Source organism: Brienomyrus brachyistius, chromosome 3 (assembly GCF_023856365.1).
Source record: "Brienomyrus brachyistius isolate T26 chromosome 3, BBRACH_0.4, whole genome shotgun sequence".
NCBI classification, from domain to species: Eukaryota; Metazoa; Chordata; class Actinopteri; order Osteoglossiformes; family Mormyridae; genus Brienomyrus; species Brienomyrus brachyistius.
The window spans coordinates 25,180,979-25,201,368 of NC_064535.1; the positions used below are offsets into that span (position 1 = coordinate 25,180,979).

Consider the following 20,390-nt stretch of genomic DNA (forward strand, 5'->3'; position numbering starts at 1 on the left):
TTAAGTGTAAATGTGAAATCCCTCTGGTAAACGAGTCAGGGCAGCGTGCACGACCCTTACTTGGGCAGTGACCGTACACGGCTTTGTGGGACAGACATGGAGGGTACAAAACATGCTGATGGGTAGATTTCCCAGAAAGAAAAATACTCGACGACGTCAAGGACACGAGACAAACTCTCGGCTGGCGTCCAGGCCCAGTCATAATCCCCGATTAGCAGCAGTGTGGGAGATTCAGGAACTATAAGCCTCTATGAGAGTGCACAGCACCTTGCCGAGAGCCAGTCCAGCCCATTATAAAGATCTGCAGCGGGCCCCGATTTCACGCCTGATAAGAAATGTGCAACAGTTTTATTTTGCACACCATGAAGAACTCCCCACCCTGAGCACAATGTCAGCAGAATGAAAAACGACCAGCGCGACAGCTCTTGGATGACTTTCTTTTAAGTGACGGCTTGGGCGTCATTAAAGTAATATGAACAGGACTGATGCTGCTGCATAATTGAAGAGTCATAGCAGAAGATCACTCTCCCCTAGACGTCTCTCCCTGCCCCAGGCCTCTCCATCAGACCCGTGTTCAGCTACGAAAGACCTCGCAGAGCTGCTAAGGGAGCAGCTGCTACACCCACAGTGAAAACAAGGAGTCTCAACCTCTGGTAGCCAATGAAGAGCTGAAAAGACGGTATCCATCTAATGGAATTATCCTCCTTGTGCACCGTCTAGCTTTCCTCATGTAAGAAGATTAACATGTTAAAGGGCCCTGCCTCACTTTTCCCCTTGGTCCCAGCCATGCACCTTAAACCCTAAACTGCAATGGAAGCCACTCAAAGTTTCTTCAGCCCTCAGCACGTTCTCGTGATGCTACATCACAGGTCTATGAAAAACACAACTCCAAGTCCAGCAAACAATAACTGCACCTTTTTGGAGCTCGGATTCATTTTACCTCTTAACTCACAGATTGAAAAAGCCATTAATGCCATTGGCCAGCTCACACAAACACACCATCCAGAGTGCCTGGGCGCACATGCATGCCACCAGGCTCTGGACGCTCCCAAAGCACATCGATTATGGTTGTAGTGGTGAAGGACAGCACCTTCACTCAATCAGGGATTAGAGTGACTGATGAGTGACAGCTTCTCCAGCCAATGAGAGCACTGCAACCTATAAGCTCTAGGAGCATGCAGAACCATAAGAGAGAAAGAGTGACCTTGCGAGCAAAAATATCAGCAGACGTCTAGCAAAAGTACAGAAAACTATGCTCAAGGCATGCGGAAGCATGAAAGTACGGCAAGCGATCTGAATTACCGGCACCTCTCTGCCCAGGGCAGACAGTAACCTCTGTCGCCATTTTTCTTTGCTTGTGTCCACTGCCTCCTCTGCACCTTTGTTGGGCTGAAACACACAGAATAGTCTGGGTCACATACTTTACAGAGTCTCTATGGGCACAGAGGGACAAGAGCTCTGCCACTAAAAAAAAATAACTAGGATCCAGGTGAAACACTGAGGGCACCAGAATCCAACAAACGGATCACTGGAGGATGTTGATTTGATTTGAGTCTCAACTGCACAAATGCAAAGTAGAGTATACCAGCGCTTACTATTTGATGCTGTTTGGTAGTCGACTGTTGTCTACGAGACGTTTTACGTTGTACTGTTCTCCGGTTGCTACGACCACCGATCCTTTCTAAATGTGAACATGGTCAATGAACCTCATCCTGATATTACTTTGACTAAAACTGCTCGGAATAAAACAGCCAATCTTGAAGAATTTGACTAAAGAAGACAGGAAACTGCACTGCATGTATCACATCATAGATCTAATAGCTATTAGCTACGATTAGCTAAAATTCCAGTTCATTGGCCAGATCGTCTCAGTTTCCCTTAGAGGTGTTGACCACAACCCTTCAAACAACCTACATGTCCCATTTACTTAGACACCATTCTCTGTTTTCTGGGTTAGGCTGCCAGCTTCCTGTAACCCTGCACTGAACAAGCAGCTAAGGAAAAATGGGGAAGTGGACCAGCCCTTTGTTTTGCGATCAGTCGTGCAAGAACGTCTTTAAAATCCAAAAGTCCAAGTGTAGATGTTGGATTAGAAGCTCTTGTGCAGCTTTGTAGCTTTACTATAACATTATTATGACAAACTCAGCTTATACTGTAATTGTTCCGGATTACTGCATGACCGCTGTGGAGAATTACCAGGGCAACCAAGCTATGGTCTTTTGCCACCACTGTACAAACAATAAATGCACCAATATTGACACAAATAGGAAGGGGGGGGGGGGGTGGTAAAAAATGAGCTCTCTCTGACTCCCACCTCCTTGCCACCCAAAAGCTGACAAAATCAATACTCACCAAAAAAATACATGGATATTGTTAAGAAACCAAAGGTTAGAGAACAGACTCTGAATAGGGGCAGCTGCTACAGCACTCTTAAGACCTCTTAATTACCTATTAATTAACCTTAAGAGATAGTATCTTTATCTTCAGAAATGAGGAAAATGAAGACCATTCTTCATATACATACAACTCTGGAAAAAATTAAGAGACCACAGCGCAATTTTGTACTTCACTCATTTCTGAATTTATGGGTGTGCGTCTGTGAATATATATTTTATTTGGCAAACTGCAGCCTGGCTCTTTGTTATTAATTGTAGATTAAGAGCACTTCACGCCACTTAATGTTTCCCATTTTTTTTGAAGGTCACTTGAGGTCATCCCCCGATTTATGAGTCAGTGTCGGGTAAGTTGATGGTCATCTCTGCCATTAGAAAGTTGCTTCTGCCCTCTGCCTGGCTGGATTTTGGTCATTGCCAGTGTCTCCCACTTCACCTTGGTCTTGTGTACTGCTGTCTTATAAGCAACCTGCTGCTCAGAATAACCTTCTGCCTACAGAACCAGGATTAAACCAGGATTAATATAGAGTGGTCTCTCAGTTTTTCACATACACTCAGCCTCTAGCAACTCTGGATGCACTACAGCCAGTGCATCCCCTTCTCCAGGGCATACATACGGATTCAAAATTCAACATCTTTCTATAAGCCAAAACAGAGAAAACAATCTGTCCCTAGGAACATGAGACCAGCAGCCCTGGAGCCAAAGCAGTGCATGATGGGAAGGGCCAGCTCAGTGGCAGCTAATTCCTGCCCCTAAAGCAACAACAGCATCAGTCCAAGCATATAAACAGCAACAATATGAAGACCTACAGTCATAAGTACTGTATGTATTGAGGTAGCTTCACGCAAACAACACACTGTCACAAATCACCTTCAGCTGGAACCATAGGTGTTGCCCAGCACTCTCCAAATCGCCCTTATTAACTAGTTCCTGCCTCTTCAAACGAGGGTATTTCTGAGCTTCCCTACCTTGTTTTTTTTCTTTTTTTTAGTCTTCTTCTTCTTCTTCAGCCTCTTCTTCAGGAGAGCGGCTTCATATTTTGGTCGCGGATGCTCCTGTTTGGATAGGACGAGTCGACGGGTCACAGTAGAGTAACGACTACATTCTGCAGCCGCAGCATCCCGGCTAGTTACACGCAGACTTCAATCGAGGTGAGCTGAGGTCAAGCGCAATCAGACCATGAAGAAGAGGTCCACCACCACCAACACCCGGAAGAGAGGTAACCAAACTACTGGGCAAGCTAGAGTCTGACAATAGAAACTGCAAACCTTCATGTGTTCCTTGAGGAGGAAGCAGGTAAGGAAAAAAAATTAAAATAATAAAAATCTGGCAGAGGACATTGGAAGGAAATCACTTTTATTTGGCCTGGTAAATAATGTTTTTATCTGAGAAGAGCAACTGAGAAAAACTGTAATCGTTTTCAACCAACTTGATAGAATGATCATGAGACCAGAGCCACAGTCAAATCACCGGAAGCCTTAGTGGTTAACATGTTATGAAAGATCTACTTTCATATTTTTGCTGCTCATTCATTGGAATGGTCCTCCCAGACCCCTAGATAGTGAGAGGACATGCCGTGATGGGCACCAACACTCACCTCTTCCTCCTCCAGTCCATCCAGGTCCCAGCTGTAGGTGAGACTCATCTGCTTCCTCTTCCAGTGCTCCATGAACATGGCGGCTGTGGCAAACACACCCACGGAGGACAGCGTTTCTCAAATCTCGTCAACACACAGCAACAGCTACTGTAGGTCGCAGGTTCCCAAACATATCCATCGTCCACATACACGGCTCACATCAAATACAACGCGCCAGACAAACGGACCGCTCTGCCAAATAGCTATTAAAGGGAAATAACCACGGAATACGAGTCACCGTCACTAGTTTTCGTACACCGACGTCACGGGGTATGGCGAGCAGATACAGCAGCCTACAGGGTCTCTGGCCCTTCGCTTAACAACTGGCCCGTCGCCCGGGCGATCAGCGCACGTAATTTGATAGAGTGTCGCGAATCATGAATATCTCATCGGCCCCTTTGCTTGCGGATGAGCGTGTCGGGTAATAATGCATGGCAGCGTGGCACGGGGACCAGCCTGCAAGCCACAGTGGCGTGAGGCACCCAGGAGAGCCACTAGCGCACGGGGCTACAGGAATGTGACACTCGGCCGTCCGGGGCAGAGAGCCGCGGCCAGGCGGGCAGGCTGGGCTCCCGGCTGGAGCGCAGACCCACCGCCGGACCGGGCGGCTGGCACAAGCGTGGCGGAGATCCGTCTGTCGTCTGTCTATGTTAAATACACCAGAAGCGGGCAGCGGGGCCAGCTGGGTAACTCACACCCGCCGATCCAAACTGAAATCGTGCCACTTGCCTTTTCCCCCCCCTGTAAAGGCTTCACTGGCCGGCTGACCAGCCAGTGCCACAGTATGAGGAACATTGCGACAGGAGAGATATGGGATGGGGAGACATTAACAAATACAGGGTAGGGGGGAGGGACACTGGGACAAGAGCTCATGTTGGGCATCAACCAAGATCACAACCACATCCATCCATTTCCTGTCACCGCTCATGCTATTCAGAGTCGCAGGAGGTCCTGAGCCTACAGGTACAAGGCAGGGAACAACCCAGGAGGGGGCGGCAACCCATCGCGGTACACAGTCACACACCATCCACTCACATAGGCACACCTACGGGCAACTTGGTAACCTTAATTAAATGTTTTTGGACCGTGAGGGGAAGCCACAGCACCCAGAGGAAACTGGGAGAATTTACAAACTACACAGACATGGAGCCATGGTGGAGACTCAAAGCCTTGTCCCAGAACTGTGAGGCAACAGCGCTAACCACTGCTTCACCGTGGCACCCACATCACAACCACAGTGACCTTACATACAGACAATGTGACTAATCTCCCAGTCGCAATGAAATAGGTCACATGGTCCAGGATGAACCAATGGGCAATCAGCCATAAACTCACAAGCACTGCCACCCACACACACGCAGAATCTCCACACATGAATTCGGCGGTGTGAGTGGCCCCCCGGGGGCCCTGTTCCTACCCCACAGGGACATGAAGATGGCGAAGAACACAGTGGCGGGGTTGTCGAAAAGGTGGCTGGCCCGAGCCGTGCTGCATGCGCTGCTCAGGTTCCAGTAATCGCACGTGATGTCGCACAGCGGGCACATGGTGAAGTTCTGCCTCTCGTCACACATCTCCAGGCTGGGCCGGGGCGGGGGGGGGAGACAGGGTCACATGACTGGGTCGGCCTACACAGTGCCGCCCGTAAACACAGGCCTGATTGTTTTGAACAGGGAACTACAGCAGGAGTTAAATGTCAGTGTTCAGGGGAAGGGGGCTTGTCTACCGCATTGTGTTGGCATCTGTCAGTCATTCTCAGTCTCAGTGTAATACAGCCACATACAGCTAGTGTTTACAATTATAGGTCGATTATTACTTATGATTACTTACATATTATAGTCTATTTTTATCTATTTAAAAGAAATACATTGGTACACGCACATACACACACACACACGTACACACCTTAACCACATTACAACTCAGGTAATGATCTACATGTTTTACTCATCTATCATCTAATCCTTTTAGTCAAAACTCCATCCAATAGATGTAAGGTTTCCTATTTATGTGTGCTCCCCGGGATTTGAACTCACAACCTTTCAGTTATTAGTGGCTCTATTTGTTGAGCTCCAGGAACACATAATGACGGGACCAATCAGAGACACTCTCACACACACACGCGCCCGGCAAGACCAGCGGGTACCTGGGCACGTCGGTGTCCACGGTGGCACAGCCGTAGAAGAAGACGATGACACCAACCAGTGAGGCAGGGATGAGCAGCTGGGTGTAGACCCCAAGCCAGGCAAAGTACAGGCCGATCTTCTCCCCAAAGTACTTCCTGAAAGGCAGAGGGCAGCCAGGACAGTCAAACAGCGTCTAGTCCCCAAGCCGCACGCTGCAGAGGGGAGTCGATGCTCAGTGCTACAATACCTGATAAGATCTACAGGCTGGTACTTGTAAAATGCTCCATATCTTGCCCATTCATCATGCAAGAGCTGGGAAGACAGGAGAATGACCATTTAGAAGTATTATCATTATTCATCAATACACCCGGCATAGTCAGTGTTGGGCATTTCAGGTCCAGAAAGAACCAACCAGTTGAGTACGAACAGTCACAGTCACAGACGACTCAACCTGTTGGTAGAAACAAAATTTTGGTCTGGATTTGTACTTTCTGGACCTGAAATGCCCAACGCTGAGTATATTACAAAGCAGTACTCAAGCTTCTTAAAGGAAAACAAGGAAATATCTGTGAAATACTATGCTTAGAAGTAACAGACAGACTATTAGATTAGTAGGTTTGATAGCATGACCTCATGTAGTTCCACTGACCTGTCTGTCATTTTTGTGCTCCTCTCCGGTGTCCTTAAAGTCACCCTGCGACGCGGAGACAAGCGGGTGAAGAGAAGCACGGCCCGTTTCACGGTTACAGGTACAGAACATACAGTGATTGTGAATCCCGAATCCCCACGGAACATTGCTTTGTCCACGCTGACTGCTCATTTGCATATTGCATATATCACTGTTTGTGTTTCTTTGTTCGTGACTATTTATTGTTTTTAGAGAAGAAGATCAATGCAAAGTACAACAGACCAGCTGGATATTATAAAAAAACAAAAACACACAAGACAAAGGAAAGAAAGAACAAGGCAGGTCATGCTGGAGGTGTGACAGAACGCACTGGGATGCCCCCCGTACGTACATTTAAAGCGCATAGCAATCAGAAGTATAGTTAGCTCAAAAATAATGTTGAATAGCTCTTTGTAGTCCTGTCCATCTATTCACTGTGGACTGGTCAGCACGATCCAATTTGGCTGTGGTTTCTTCCAAGTGTCATGCTCATCACAATCACTCATTCTGCAATTCCACTCTGCACCTTACATCCCAGACTCTCATGTAGAAATCTGCAAGCACCCGTAATTTGTATTCCTGTATTTATAATTTATTGTTAATCCATTCAACTTCAAGACCCCCTCGTCCTGTGCTGGGGCATGGGGGTCCAGATCCCATCCCAGAATCCATGGGTACAAGGCAAGGAATAATCCAGGGCGGGGCGCCAACCCAATAATTTAGTTTATACATTTATATATATCTATACTCGGCACAATGACAAAAAAAAGAGTTAACTCTAGTCTAAAAACAAAAAAAGTTAACTCTAGTCTAAAAACAAAAAAAGTTAACTCACATCATGCAAGGGGAAAGCTGAATCATAGACACCTTTAGCTATTAGCGTGGATACCCCTGGAAGAGAAAGAAAAAGGTAAATTCCTGTACCACATGCCATACATACACCACCACCCCCCCACCCCCCCCAAAAAAAAAAAAAAAAAAAAAAAAAAACAATTTCACCTAGTCGCTGCAGAGCAGAGGAGAGATCCTGGTTGGGTCATGTGTACAGAATTGACAGTGTCAGTCAGAGAAACGGAACCAGTGCTCTTAGGGATGACATTAACACGTTAGCGATTAACCCACGATAATGAAGATAATTCATAAGCAGAGCGACAGGGACTGAGCTCCCTTAGGGGGCCCCCAGCTCGAGCCCAACCCTGGAACTGAGTGACCCACTTTACTCACACTGGAAGCAGGACTGCACCAAACACGGTTAGCATGTAGCTTAGCCATTGTGCTTGTACTGTAATATCATTAGCATGTATCTCATTCTAATAAAAGGCTAGGTGTCTGGGTGTGCGTGTAGGAGAGGGCTAGTTCATCCCAAAAGACTGAGTCAGGGGCAAATTCAGGTTAATTTTATCCCACATCATGTTGATTTTTGCTGGGTATTTATAGAGTACACCCCCCGATTAAATCCAGGCCTGAGAGAGGTGCTTGACTGTCACCTCTGCCCTGAGATGTTTTGTTTGGTCTTTCATTCCCAGAAGAAACACCCCTGTTTTGGACACGTGGTTCATCCTTCCCTCTGAAAGCAGGAAATACTACGTATATAGGCAGGGTATTTCCCGTCCCGAATCCCACATGCTGCATAGTCCCGTCCTTGAGCTGAGCCGGCTTTTCCACACAGGCGCTGAGCTCAGCGACACCCGTCCGTGCCCCTGGTGGGGGGGGGGGGTGCTTGCTCGCCGCTGACACGCGGCAGGGCCGCTCCGTTGCCATATGGAGCCGGCACGCGCAGACATAAGGTACGGAGGGGGACACGTCCTTCAGGGCTGACTGGGTGTTAAACCCTGCCGCATGTGGGAATGTGTGGGGTAGCCGGGCGGGGGGGTGGATACGCACATCAAGCCCACATTCAGCAAAGGCTTCCTCCCACACTGCTACCCTGCTGGCGAATCTCCCACTTCACAGTGCCGTCCAAGGTGCCATATGGTGGAGGCTGTCCCCCCCCCCCCACTTTCCTGCCCCCGCCCCCCACCCGGGATTCCAGGGAGTCCCTTGGAGAAGGACGAGTTCAGGCAACAGCTCAGTGCTTACCCACAGACTGGCAGGCCCGCACACAGGAAGTACGCCTCAGAATCTCGTAAACCTGGGAATGGCACATGAGAGCACTTCCTTAAAAGTGGGCAAAGACCCCCCCCCCCCCCCCCCCCCCCCCGCGAGAGATGTCTGGCGACACACATTACCACACTCCCCCGTCTGAAACACAGCAAGCTAACACGAGAACAAGTATCCGGCACTGTGCAGCCATGTGAGGTTGCAGATTCTGTTACAAAGGGCCATCTCCAGTTCACAGAATAAAACAGACATATCACTACCATCCACATTTCCATATTTAGCAAACGCTTTTGTCTGAAGTGACATAAAACCGAGGCAGACAGTACCACCAGTAACCAATATATTCCATAATTACACACAGAACATTATGATGTGAATGAGACGACATGACTACGCAGGAACTTACTATTCGGCTGCGTGTCGTATTGTCAAAAAACGTGTCCTTCTGCTTGATGTTGTACCTACCCAAAGCGAAAAGGAAAAATGGCCATTTTAAATGATGTCACAATCAATATGTCACCATGAGCCCCAGACCATTTGAAGCGAGCTATTTACAAGGAACAATGGCATTCTAACCCAAGTCATAGGACACACATGGACATGAATGAATCCGCCCCAAGCGAGAAGGACTGGCCTGCCTCTGGCCTTGCCACACTGACCGAGCCACGTTGGAGATACTCACAGGTGTAGCTTGTCCCGGGAGAAAGAGTGTGAGAGGAACTTGGTGCGACTCTGGTCCATTCCATGGGGCACTTTGGGCTGGAATGGCTGGTTGAGTTTGCGCCAAAATGCATCCATTTTCCCAGAAATCCCACTGCCTTCCTTTAGCTCGTAGCTCTAAAGCAGCCCAAGAAAATGCATTGGTTTTAGTATAAAAGTTGAAAAAGGATTAGTTGCACAATAACCATATATCAGTAACTTTCCCCGTTGACATCCTCAAAGGACGGGTGTTGTACGGAGCAGGCAGTACACGTTCGTTGTCATGATGCATCAGAAGTTCATGGTCAATGTGGAAGAGCTCTCACCTTCTTTGTGGGCAGCTTTATCTTCAGAAACTCAGCCTCCCGGCTCAGCACCTGCCAGGGGGCGTGGAGTCGAATGAACCCAACTCCTTGGACCTTGTGCTGCGAATAAGTGGAGGAGCAAGTCAAAGACCCCAAATTGCAAAAGACGCACCCTTCCTGCAGGCACTCAAGCATTTTGACAGCAAGTGGTGCGTTTATGCATTGGGCAAATCAAACCATTACGTTTCTTTCCAGTCCAATACGAAGGACAGCAAAAAGTGGCTTCTGGAAGGTTAATTAGGATAAAATATTCCAATTAGCATTTTGATATCAGCAGGGGTAGCCAATTAGATCGATGCTAGACCTGCCTGAGGTGGAGATGGAGATGGGGAAACTGAGCAGAGGTGACCTTTCAGGCTCCCCCAAAGACCCAAAAGAGGAAGTGACATCACCTGCTGTGATGAATCCTGCTCCTGACATTTTAGATAATTAACTGCAAGGAAGTGGAGGAAAGAGAGGGGTCTGTGGTGCTTAATCACCATGATGCAAAGTCTTGTCTTTAGCAGAGCAAATATTTGTTTTGACCCCTTCCAAACCTGCGATCTGGAGAACATGCCCATTTATTGGCCTAAACATAACACAGTCATAACACTTTATATTTTTATCAAAACACCCACAGCATTGTTTTTGATATTATTCTTGTAATGCTGACATGCTGGACATAAACATATCTACTACATGCCTCATCCACACAAAGGCATCCAATCCACATCCATGCACTTTCAAAAAAAAGAGTGAAAGTTGTACCCTCAAGGGTTTGCCAATTGTACTCTTAGCTATTGGCACTTGTACCTATTAAGGTACAGAAATGAACTGTGAGGAACATTTCTGTACCACTGATGGTAGATTAATGCTGCTTGTACCTTTGGGACGTTCCTCAGAGTCCACATCTGTACTTTAAAAGGTACAAATGCCTACAGCTAAGGGTACAATTTTCAGACCCTTGAGGGTGCAGCCCCAGTAACAAGCAAAGTTACAAATTTTCACCCTTTTTCAGAGAGTGTGTGTTGGTGCTCTACACAGGAACCCCTTTCTGTACCCAGACCCCAGTTGTTTCATTAACGTCAATCCATTCATCGATTCTCCCATTCATCGATTCTCATCGATGCACCCATTAATGCAGATCTTTAAATTGATCCCCGCCTCCTGGGTTGACCCCGTAGTTCAATCGGCCATGAACTTCAACCCACGGTGCGTTAAACAAGCACAGAGCGATCGCCCGCCGCGGCTCAAGTGACGGACGGAGGTAGATGAGAGGGACACGTATGCTGCTCGCAGTCCACGCACACGCCGCAGTCCTCTTCAATCAAACTTCACGTGCTGGTGAATAATTGAGCGCACCGCGCTTCCATGTCACCGGACACCGGCCTCCCGGTGACACTCCTGAGCCCTGGACCACCGGGGAATCCAGGGATCTACATGTACTTGTGCAGAGACCACTCGAAGGATGCCCGCGAACTGAAGAAGCTTACAGCTTGGGGGGGCGGCGGGGGGTTTAATGGTCTATAACAGCAGGTCTCAGCTGGTTTAGCCTGTGGAGCCTCATTTTCACTTGGTCATGACCCCATTTTTAAAAATTTTGAACCAAACTCATTTTACAGAAAAATTATGCCGTAATAAACTACTGAACATAATTCAGTGACAGTTGCCATCACGCACTATTTAAGATAGCAACTGTCAAAATTACAATAATTAATAAAAAAATTGTAAAAAGTCTAACATAACAAAAAAACTTTTTTTTTTTTTTTTTTGCTTTAACCACACGCTACGCATCGCAATGAAAATTATCCCGTGACCCACTTTTGGGTCTCGACCCAACAATTAAGAACAGCGTTCTAGAGCCCGGCGCACCAAAGCGCGTTAATCCAGGAATATAAAGGGAAGCTGCGTCTCAGTGACGCCATTTGTGAACAGAGTTGTCATCTCATGCCCTCAGTACCTCCTCAGCACCTCTGGCACGAAAAACAACAACTGTCCACCCAGGAATTCTAGTTAGTGTGATTCCCATTACGCTAGTTCTCTGGGGGGGGGGGGGGGGGGGGGCTAATTCAATCTCATGTCCCTTGATCTTCGGCCATCTTTGTTTATGAACCTGTTTATAAATTTGTCATTTGTTATTATATATATATATATATATATATATATATATATATATGGTATGTAGGCACACATTATTCAGTCAGACACCAAAAAACCTTCCCTATTTCCATTAGCGTAACTACAGTCATAGATGCGCTGTCCAGTTACAGTTCGCATGTAAACAGGACCTCGGCCGTGTGCTTCTTGGTTTCGCCTGCTGATCATCAGCCTAAAATGGACCACTGGATGCAGATATGTCTCCCCCGCACCGCACGGCACACCCCCTCTGGAATATACTGCTCTGTGACATGCTACTGCTGTGGAACAACAAATAATCCCTTCAACCAATACTGGGAAATATTTACCCATTCAAAAAAAGTCTGCAATGAAAAGCACAAATACTGCTTCATTGCCATTCGTTTTAAAGGAGTTTGTCCAAAAGCATGCATGCATTTTCCTTCACAACACATACACTCTTTATCTTACTGGACATCCATGGCTAGATTACAATTTTACATTTCCAACCAGTTTATTTAGCAGATTACTGTTCTAGTAGGTCAAAAAACAGAGTACAAGCAAGCCTTTGCAAGCAACTTGTAACATTTGTGCATAAATTGTCGACAAGGCAATTTTGTTCCAACCATCAGCCAAGAGGGCTATTCCATTGGCATGCAGAAAATTGAGGTTGGACGCTCGAAAAATCAGGTCAAGCAGTAAAATTAAGGAAAGAGAGACTCGAGTTCTAAAAATGCTCTCCTAAGTCAAAGACGCCTTGTAGTTGTGCAATTAGAAGACTACCACTGGGAAAGTGAATCTGGGAAACTGCTTATTACCAGCGCAGACTCTACTGGTAACCCTGCCAAAAAGGACCACCCTGACCAGCAGTTACTATCGGTTCACAGCAAAGTAGCAGCACATGCAAAATCCTGCCACTCGCGCGGGCGAGACTTGTGAGTGACAGACAGCTCCTGCACTTGGATCAATCCAAAGGTTTTACTTACTTCTTTGTCCCGTTCAATTTCAAGGCCAGCATCTATCAGGTTTGCTTCAAACTCCTCCCGGATCATGATTTTCTCCTCTTCTGCGTGGTCCACCGGTCCAAACTCCACCGCCACCTCCCGCTCCGTCTTCACTCCCTGCACATCCTTCTTGCCCGCAGAGACGGGAAAACTGCCGTTAGATATAATGGATAATCGGTGCTGACCCGGGGAACCGCGGATGGACGACAGTCTCCGGTAATGATACACGAGAACGTAATCCACTTTCCTCTTCCCATCGTTGAAGTACAGACCGCTCCTCGTCTCCTGTAGAGATTCCACAGTGTTGGCCCCCTGTGGGAAAAAAAAACACGCAACAATAAGGCGGGCTATTTATTTTGCAATTAACACATTTTGTTATAAAGTAATCTGCAACTTTCGGAGTTTAAAATGGGGCGACAGGGGGGGAAAAGTGTTCAAAGTGTCCTGGTTCCAAAACGAACTAACAAAGTTTCCGCTTCTGAAATTCAAAGTGCGTTTCATGCGTAATAGATTAAGTGGCACAAATATCCTGTAACTTGTCACGCAAATACAAAATACATCATAAATACATCAGTGTTCAAGACACAAATAACTGTTACTTAATTCCAAAGCCCAGGGTACTTACTCGCATTTTGTCTTCGCTTCTCGCATGCAGCATGGTACTGCTCTTTAAAACAAAAAAGGCAAATAATAATAAAGACGTTATTTGCCCGCTGCGCAAGCACTGACGGGCGCAGTCAGTGCACCTCCGTATTTCATTCACCCAAAGAGTGAGAACAATCCATATCTCAATCAACTGATGCTTTATCCCCTCTACAATGCATGAAACCCATCTGCTCGCCCGATTTTTGGCGCTGCGCTCCGCTGACTGGGCTCCTTGGCGCGAGCGCAACAAAGGATCGCCATAGAAACTTCGCTGGTGATTCGTCATCGCCTAATTCGGAGAACAAAGAAGCACCTGTGCAATTTAAGCAGGTCTTAAAGGTGGATCACTTTAGACACGGGGGACGATATTAGTCCGCTGTAAAACACTGGCCAAATCGCACAAAATGGCATCTGAATATTGTAGATCAGATAGAATACGCACGGAGCATAATGAGTACTGCAACACTTCATCAATGAGCCCTTTCTCTCTCCCAACTGGCTAAAATTAGCTGTGCAGTATATTTTTAAATGACATAATTTTATTCTCAGGCATGGCAGCGAAGCTATATTAACACATCAAATAAAGTATACTTAACATGTGTCTTTTTGCATTTGTTTAAAATATCCATTTTGCATGGAGACGAGAACCGTGCGTTTTTTTTTTTAGTTAAGTTTGGCAAAAACACGAACGTACATGCACAAAAATGTAAGGCCAGATGATCATCAGGAACTTCGCTTCAGTTTCTGTGTACTCACGGATTCGGATTGTTCCTCAGTGTGGTCTGGAAGGTCGAACACTCCGGTGACCGTGTCGAAATCCAGCCCGGAGATTTCTCTTGGAATGCCAAAGAATCGGTCGCTATGGATCGAGGAAGACTCGCTTATGGCAGTGGTGACTTTAACTCCCACCGCTGTTCCATGCTGTGTTTCTATAAAAAATACAAAACATGCATTGCATTTATTTTTTCCCTCTTGTTTTCTTTCGGATAAAGGTTGGGTTTTGTGACTGAACCATTGCATTAGCCTGGCCATGTGTCAGCGAATCTTCTCCACCCACTTCGTTTCAGCACCATGGACAGATAGAGTCCATTCTCTCACATTCAAAGACGTTTAAAGTACTCTTTATTTACACGGATCATAGTACCACATACTTAAGTTTATCGACACAATATTTTGCTATAGAATCAGAGGTCGTGTTTTGCGTCACAGTTTACGGGAAAGTTTATTTTGAACGCTCGCTTCATATGCAGAGGTTCTTATTAAACAAAAATCCATATCTTTTGTACATAATATTACGAAAAAATGCCGTCCAAAACACATAAAGAAAAACAACTATCAGTAAGTGATCCTATACCTAAATAATAAACTTGTTGGCAAGCTACAAGGTCCTTTGCAAGTCATGTCTTTGACCTGAGTTGTCCAGGTGAACAACACAGAACCCAGTGTTACATGTTAGAAGATAGTACGATTAATTCTATATGTTTACGTATTATTTTCATATATTCAGTTATATTCATATGTATTATATATGTATGTGTACACACACAGGAAAAAGTACTTGCTATAGGCGAGAAAAGGCTTCCACCTTTGAAGTTGCGATTAAATGCTATAAATAAACAATGCACTCTGAAGGGAGGCGCAACAGTTGTAAGCGAGCAGGGCGTCTGATTACCGATTACCCAACTCAGCGCAATCGACTCACTGTATCCAGGGCACAATTACATTTTAAAAAGATTTTCCAAAGGCGATCACCGTAAAAAAAAAAAGGCCGGTTTCCAAAAATTGCTCAAAAGAGGGTGACCCACTTACCATCGCCCGGGGCTCTTCTGTTGTCTGCCATGCTGAGCGGAGATACGGGTGAGAGGACGTGGGAGAACCGTCGCACCAAGAAATCCACTCAAGGTGTCTGTACGGGCTTAATTTAAGGGCGGCTGCAACTGCTTGCTAGAGAGTTTACAGCTAGGCCAGATTTCCAGGGCTTACCCTTAATGCACCAGTTGACTGTTTAAACTTTGGTGGACGCCGGTTTAATAATATGATCAATATCGCATGATATTGCGGGGGGGGGGGGGGGGGGGGGGGGGGGATAACATAGCAATTTACATGTTCTATTTTTAGAAGGATGAATGAAGCAAAATTAAATATTCCCCCAGCCCTTATACCCCCGTTTAAGATTAAAATACTGTGAAAATACTCTGAAAAAGATACTAACAATAAGTCTGAAACAGCAGTTTTATTATAAATATAGAGGATGATATATTTTTAAGGATCTCGTCTTTCTAGATTTGTTTTAATTCAATGAAACTTAAACGCATTTCCTAACTGCGAAAAGCAGCGTCGTGCTACTTCGAATGGCTCTTTCGCTGAGTCCATCTAATGCGATGCACTGACCCCTTTGAACCACAGTCAACCCACCGTACAGACGTACGCGATCCAGCGCGTCTCTGCTGCATTGTTCCGCTGTATATTCGGTTACCTTTCCGTGTGTAAATAAATCCGCCCCCCTCGAATAAAATATTAAAAAGCCTATCTTGTAATCGGGAAAGCCATTATCATTCCTAGAGCCAGTCTTGCCGTGACTTGGCCCTTTAAGTACACAGACAGCACTGGCGACGTACAGTAATGGCGATACAATGACAAGAAAAGCTCTCGTTGTAACTTTGTCTTCTTATACAAGGCAGATCAACACACAAGGTCCCGTTTAGGTTAAAAGACTCAGAATCTGCGGGTGCTCATCCGGCCTCCGCAATACATTAGAAACGTTAGGGTGGAGTTGCCACTACTCGCATATATTACATATACAACCTTGTGTAAATTAATTGAAACAAACTGTTACACAGCCATGCATGCAGTGGCTTGGGACTGGTGGTTTGCACAGCTAACAGGGCAGAGAGTGCGCTGAGTGGATGGACAGAGGAGGCACAGTGCCCACAGACTGGCAGATCTGCTGGGATGAGGTTAGTAGTCTTTCGAATACTCTGGTTCCCCCCCCAGTCCAAAAACATGCTAAGGTTAATTGGAGCCGCCAAATCACCCATAGGCATTACTGGTGTGTGCGCCTTGTGATGGATTCCCCCCGCCATTCTGGGTAATTCCCATACAACTTTTTTTTTTATCAGTCCACCAAGTCCTAAATCCAGACCGCAAGGCAATAAGTATGAATTGACGTGACTGCGATGTCCGTCTTAACTGTTGTCAGTCTGTCTGCATATAGACTCGACAGTTTGTTTCAATTCATTTGGACAAGGGAGTATTATATTGAAAAATGCCATGTCCCATATTGTAGGGGTTGCCAGACTTACGTTGTCCACGGATCGGTTCATGTCGCACCAAAATATAACCGACTGGTAAAAAGACCATTGCATACTGATGGATCGTTCAGCAATTTAATAAGTTTCATCGTTTCCATTTCTTTTCAGACGCGATCAGAACGCAGGAACGTGACAGATCATGACAAACTGGAAATATATAGTTTATTTTCGTAAATTATCCAACACCTCCGGAAAATTCCTGGAACACTAGCCACAGTTTGGGATTTACCCCAACCCCAATATTAGACGCGATTACACAATTGGATCGTGTGTGCATGTGTGCGTGTGTGTGTGTGGCGTCCCCTATTTTTCAAATTTAAAGTGACAACAGTGATAACTGTTCACTGTTCAGACTACGGTTTCGGGAAATACATCGCAACTGTATAGTTCAAACCAAGTTGTAGTAAGGAGCTATGCTTTTGGGAAATGCACCCCAGTCTATCGAGCTTTGAATAGATGTGGGGTGAATTGGACTCATACATAATCAGGAAACGGAACGAAAAAAAAATGACACTGTGTCAGGAAATCATGGTTTAATCGCGAACAGCATCCCAATACCTACTCTTTGGAATATTTACAAGCAAAAATCACATCGCTACTTGCTCCCTTTGGTTTACAGGATCGATAAGTGTGACTAATACGTGGTATGTGGTTCCATGTGCTTGAAGCTGTCTTTTTTTGAAATTAATATTTTATCAATATGGCAAGATACAACATGAAGTACAGTGGAATAAATCAGAATGGGATTATAAATGTAGCCCCATAACTATATCTTTATGTCCGCGTGGACCAGTGGACACCGACAGTGTCAGATGTTAGCGGTCCCTGCTATCTGGCTACTTCTCCCCCATCTGCCAGTCCTCCTCTTCGTCTCCTCAGTGGTCTGGGCAGCGCTGGGCCACACAGTCACACGCGGTGGCAGATAGAACCCGGTGCTGGATGACGGTGCCGTTGGGGCAGTGCAGGGAGATGCTGAGGGCTTCTGTCGCCAGCGTCGAGCAGCACACACACTGGTTCTCCACCACATCCCGCTCCAGGGAGAACATAGACTTGCTCTGGCACTTGCCCTGAAGAAGAGTTGGGTCAACGTGGGAGGGAGATGGAGATGGAGAGAGAATGAGAGAGGGCAGGGAGGGAATGAAACCACTGGCAACAGGTCAGGACAAGATAGCTTCTGGCTAATTACCGTAGAAGATTAGCATGGGGATACAAAGTTCCTGGACCACAGGTGCACTAATCCCAGCTGAAAGCTGATTGGCCCCCAAGTGCCCCTTCCCCTGTCACTCATCAATTCGAAAAACATATCATTGGCTAATGATAAGGTAGGCCCCTCTGTATGAATTATGATCCCTCTTTTGGTCCCCACGTTAAAAACCCCTAGGTTTGCTTCTTGTTATGACTCTTAACATACAGGTCAGTATGCACGTTTCTTTTTTATGGCGAGTGAAAGTCCGTTGTGTCTCGTGTTGCGCGTCTGCACTCGCACCTCGCAGTAGTGCAGCTGCAGTCGATCCTCAAACAGACAATCGTCCACTTTAATGTAGTTCAGGACTCCAGTGGTTTTCCTGCATTCCGGTTCTGTGCCTGAGGACAGAGAGTGCTCATTACACCCCCACACCCCAGAAAACGGGTAGGGTAGCCTGTCTCGAAATATTACACAGACCCCCCCCCCCCAACCTCACAATCAGCCCACAGAGAGCAGGCATACATTTGCGGGCATCCCAGCCTACATCCCCGTCTCCCATTGCTTTGTCAGAGGGTCACTTCTGGGACAGCAGTTCTGCACCACGGAACTGTGTCGAGAACCAGAGTCGTCGCAGGCAAACATGCAGGGGAGAGTAGAGGGGTGCCAGATGGGGGGGAGTTGTACTCACACGTCTCGCAGCACGTGTCCCCAATCTTGCCGATTTTCCCCTGGGATGGGCGGAAAAACATAGAAATCAGACATTCACAGTCACGGCACCACTGCAAGGCCGTAGGAATGGGCACCGTGGAAACGGCAGCAGCGAGCGCTTATTTTAACGCATGGAACACATCTGTGCTGCCATTTTAAACATGTCAGGCCAAAAACAAACAAAAAACAGAGTCTGGTGAAGAGATATCCACCCACTACTGATCAGCTTGCTTCCATGCACGAGTGACAGAAACTGCACTTTCTTACATAAATGTGCTCCCTCCCACTCGGCAGGGAGATAGGCATGGAATGTATGTTGCCCGTGAGCAACGGCGTCAGTGATGCATGTTCTGCAGCCTTTTCAGTGAGTGTCAGGGATGGGAGCCCCTTACAACAGAGCGCAACTAATGATGGGTGCAAAAGGGCTGTAGAATGTGAAATTACTGGCAAAGAAATTATTAAATGCATTAAAAATGCAGCACACCCCCAGGGACCAAGAGTACCGGGATAGCCAGTCTCTTTCATATACTGTCAAGGAAATGTGTGGCAGTCTCAGTTTGGGATACGACCCCCCCCCCTCAGTGGAGGCAGGGAGTTTGCCCCCGTACCCCCTCTTCCAGACAGCGAGCCCGATCGAAGGCGGGGCATCTGGTGATCTGCGTCTCAAGGACCAGCCCTCCGTTGCGGTTCTGGCGGCAGGAGTAGAGGGTGCAGCCGTCTTCGTAGGTCTCGTTGGCCTGGAGACAGGGACACACACCAAGAACGTGGGTGGGGGAGGAACGGTCTCACTTCCAAGGATGGTGCCATGCAAAAAAAAGGGAAAAAAAGGAAACAACAGATGCCGCCTCTGTTACGCCGACACGTGCGACCGCGCTGCTGGTGAGATGTCTGAGGTGTGCAGATCAGTGCATGTGATTTAACATGCTTCGGGTTTTTTGGCTTGTGATGAAGAAGCATTTTAATGCACTGTTTCTCAACCCAGTCCTCGGGAACGCCCAAACGGTGCATGTTTTTGCACCCTCCATGCTTCCAGCACTCCTGTACCTGGTATTCGGTGCTTGTGACTGGCCGGGAGCTGGGAGGGAGCAAAAATGTGGACTGTTTGGGGGTCCCCAAGGACTGGGTTGAGAAACACTGATCCAGGGCACATGCGCACAGACGGTTTTGCACCCCGAGTCCACAGTGTGATCCAGGAAGGTTCCTGGTGCTGTGTGGGACACCTTGCCACCATGGGCTAATCGTGTGGAGGGACCCTGACCTTGAGGCTCATGGCGATGCCACCGAGGCGCCTGACGGAGCAGGATGTGGCTACACAGCGACCGCAGCACGAGTCTGGGACTGTCTCCTTGGTGAAGCCCTGAAGATGTGAGTGGGAAGAAGTTGGCATTTGTAACCAGAACTGAAGTGGGAACGGTGGAGATGATTACAGGAATGAGGAGGAGGGAGACTTTGACGTGA

At 46.9% G+C, this 20,390-nt stretch overlaps 2 protein-coding genes across 6 annotated transcripts in view; both read right to left on the reverse strand.

Annotated features, from left to right (window-relative positions):
• The window catches only part of ano2b (anoctamin 2b), a 39,079-nt gene extending 23,435 nt beyond the window's left edge, over positions 1–15,644 (reverse strand). For 2 of the 4 annotated variants that reach the window (XM_049008039.1, XM_049008034.1), the window contains exons 1-15: positions 14,484–14,760; positions 13,708–13,749; positions 13,065–13,394; positions 9,946–10,044; positions 9,603–9,757; positions 9,327–9,381; positions 8,900–8,951; positions 7,656–7,711; positions 6,803–6,847; positions 6,401–6,465; positions 6,174–6,308; positions 5,448–5,608; positions 3,992–4,074; positions 3,363–3,449; positions 1,303–1,389 (exon numbers count right to left, since the gene is read on the reverse strand). In XM_049008039.1, the coding sequence (XP_048863996.1) occupies positions 1,303–1,389; positions 3,363–3,449; positions 3,992–4,074; positions 5,448–5,608; positions 6,174–6,308; positions 6,401–6,465; positions 6,803–6,847; positions 7,656–7,711; positions 8,900–8,951; positions 9,327–9,381; positions 9,603–9,757; positions 9,946–10,044; positions 13,065–13,394; positions 13,708–13,749; positions 14,484–14,759 (1,728 nt within the window). In that variant the 5' untranslated portion in view covers position 14,760. Of the gene's footprint in view, positions 1–1,302; positions 1,390–3,362; positions 3,450–3,991; positions 4,075–5,447; positions 5,609–6,173; positions 6,309–6,400; positions 6,466–6,802; positions 6,848–7,655; positions 7,712–8,899; positions 8,952–9,326; positions 9,382–9,602; positions 9,758–9,945; positions 10,045–13,064; positions 13,395–13,707; positions 13,750–14,483; positions 14,761–15,536 lie in introns of those variants that run through there. The other 2 variants (XM_049008035.1, XM_049008036.1) reach the window with 2 other exon arrangements.
• Positions 15,645–17,556: 1,912 nt separating this feature from the next.
• Positions 17,557–20,390, reverse strand: part of vwf (von Willebrand factor) — a 32,463-nt gene continuing 29,629 nt past the window's right edge. For both annotated transcript variants that reach the window (XM_049008032.1, XM_049008033.1), the window contains exons 48-52: positions 20,191–20,289; positions 19,541–19,669; positions 18,913–18,952; positions 18,525–18,622; positions 17,557–18,105 (exon numbers count right to left, since the gene is read on the reverse strand). In XM_049008032.1, the coding sequence (XP_048863989.1) occupies positions 17,914–18,105; positions 18,525–18,622; positions 18,913–18,952; positions 19,541–19,669; positions 20,191–20,289 (558 nt within the window). In that variant the 3' untranslated portion in view covers positions 17,557–17,913. The remainder of the gene's footprint in view (positions 18,106–18,524; positions 18,623–18,912; positions 18,953–19,540; positions 19,670–20,190; positions 20,290–20,390) is intronic.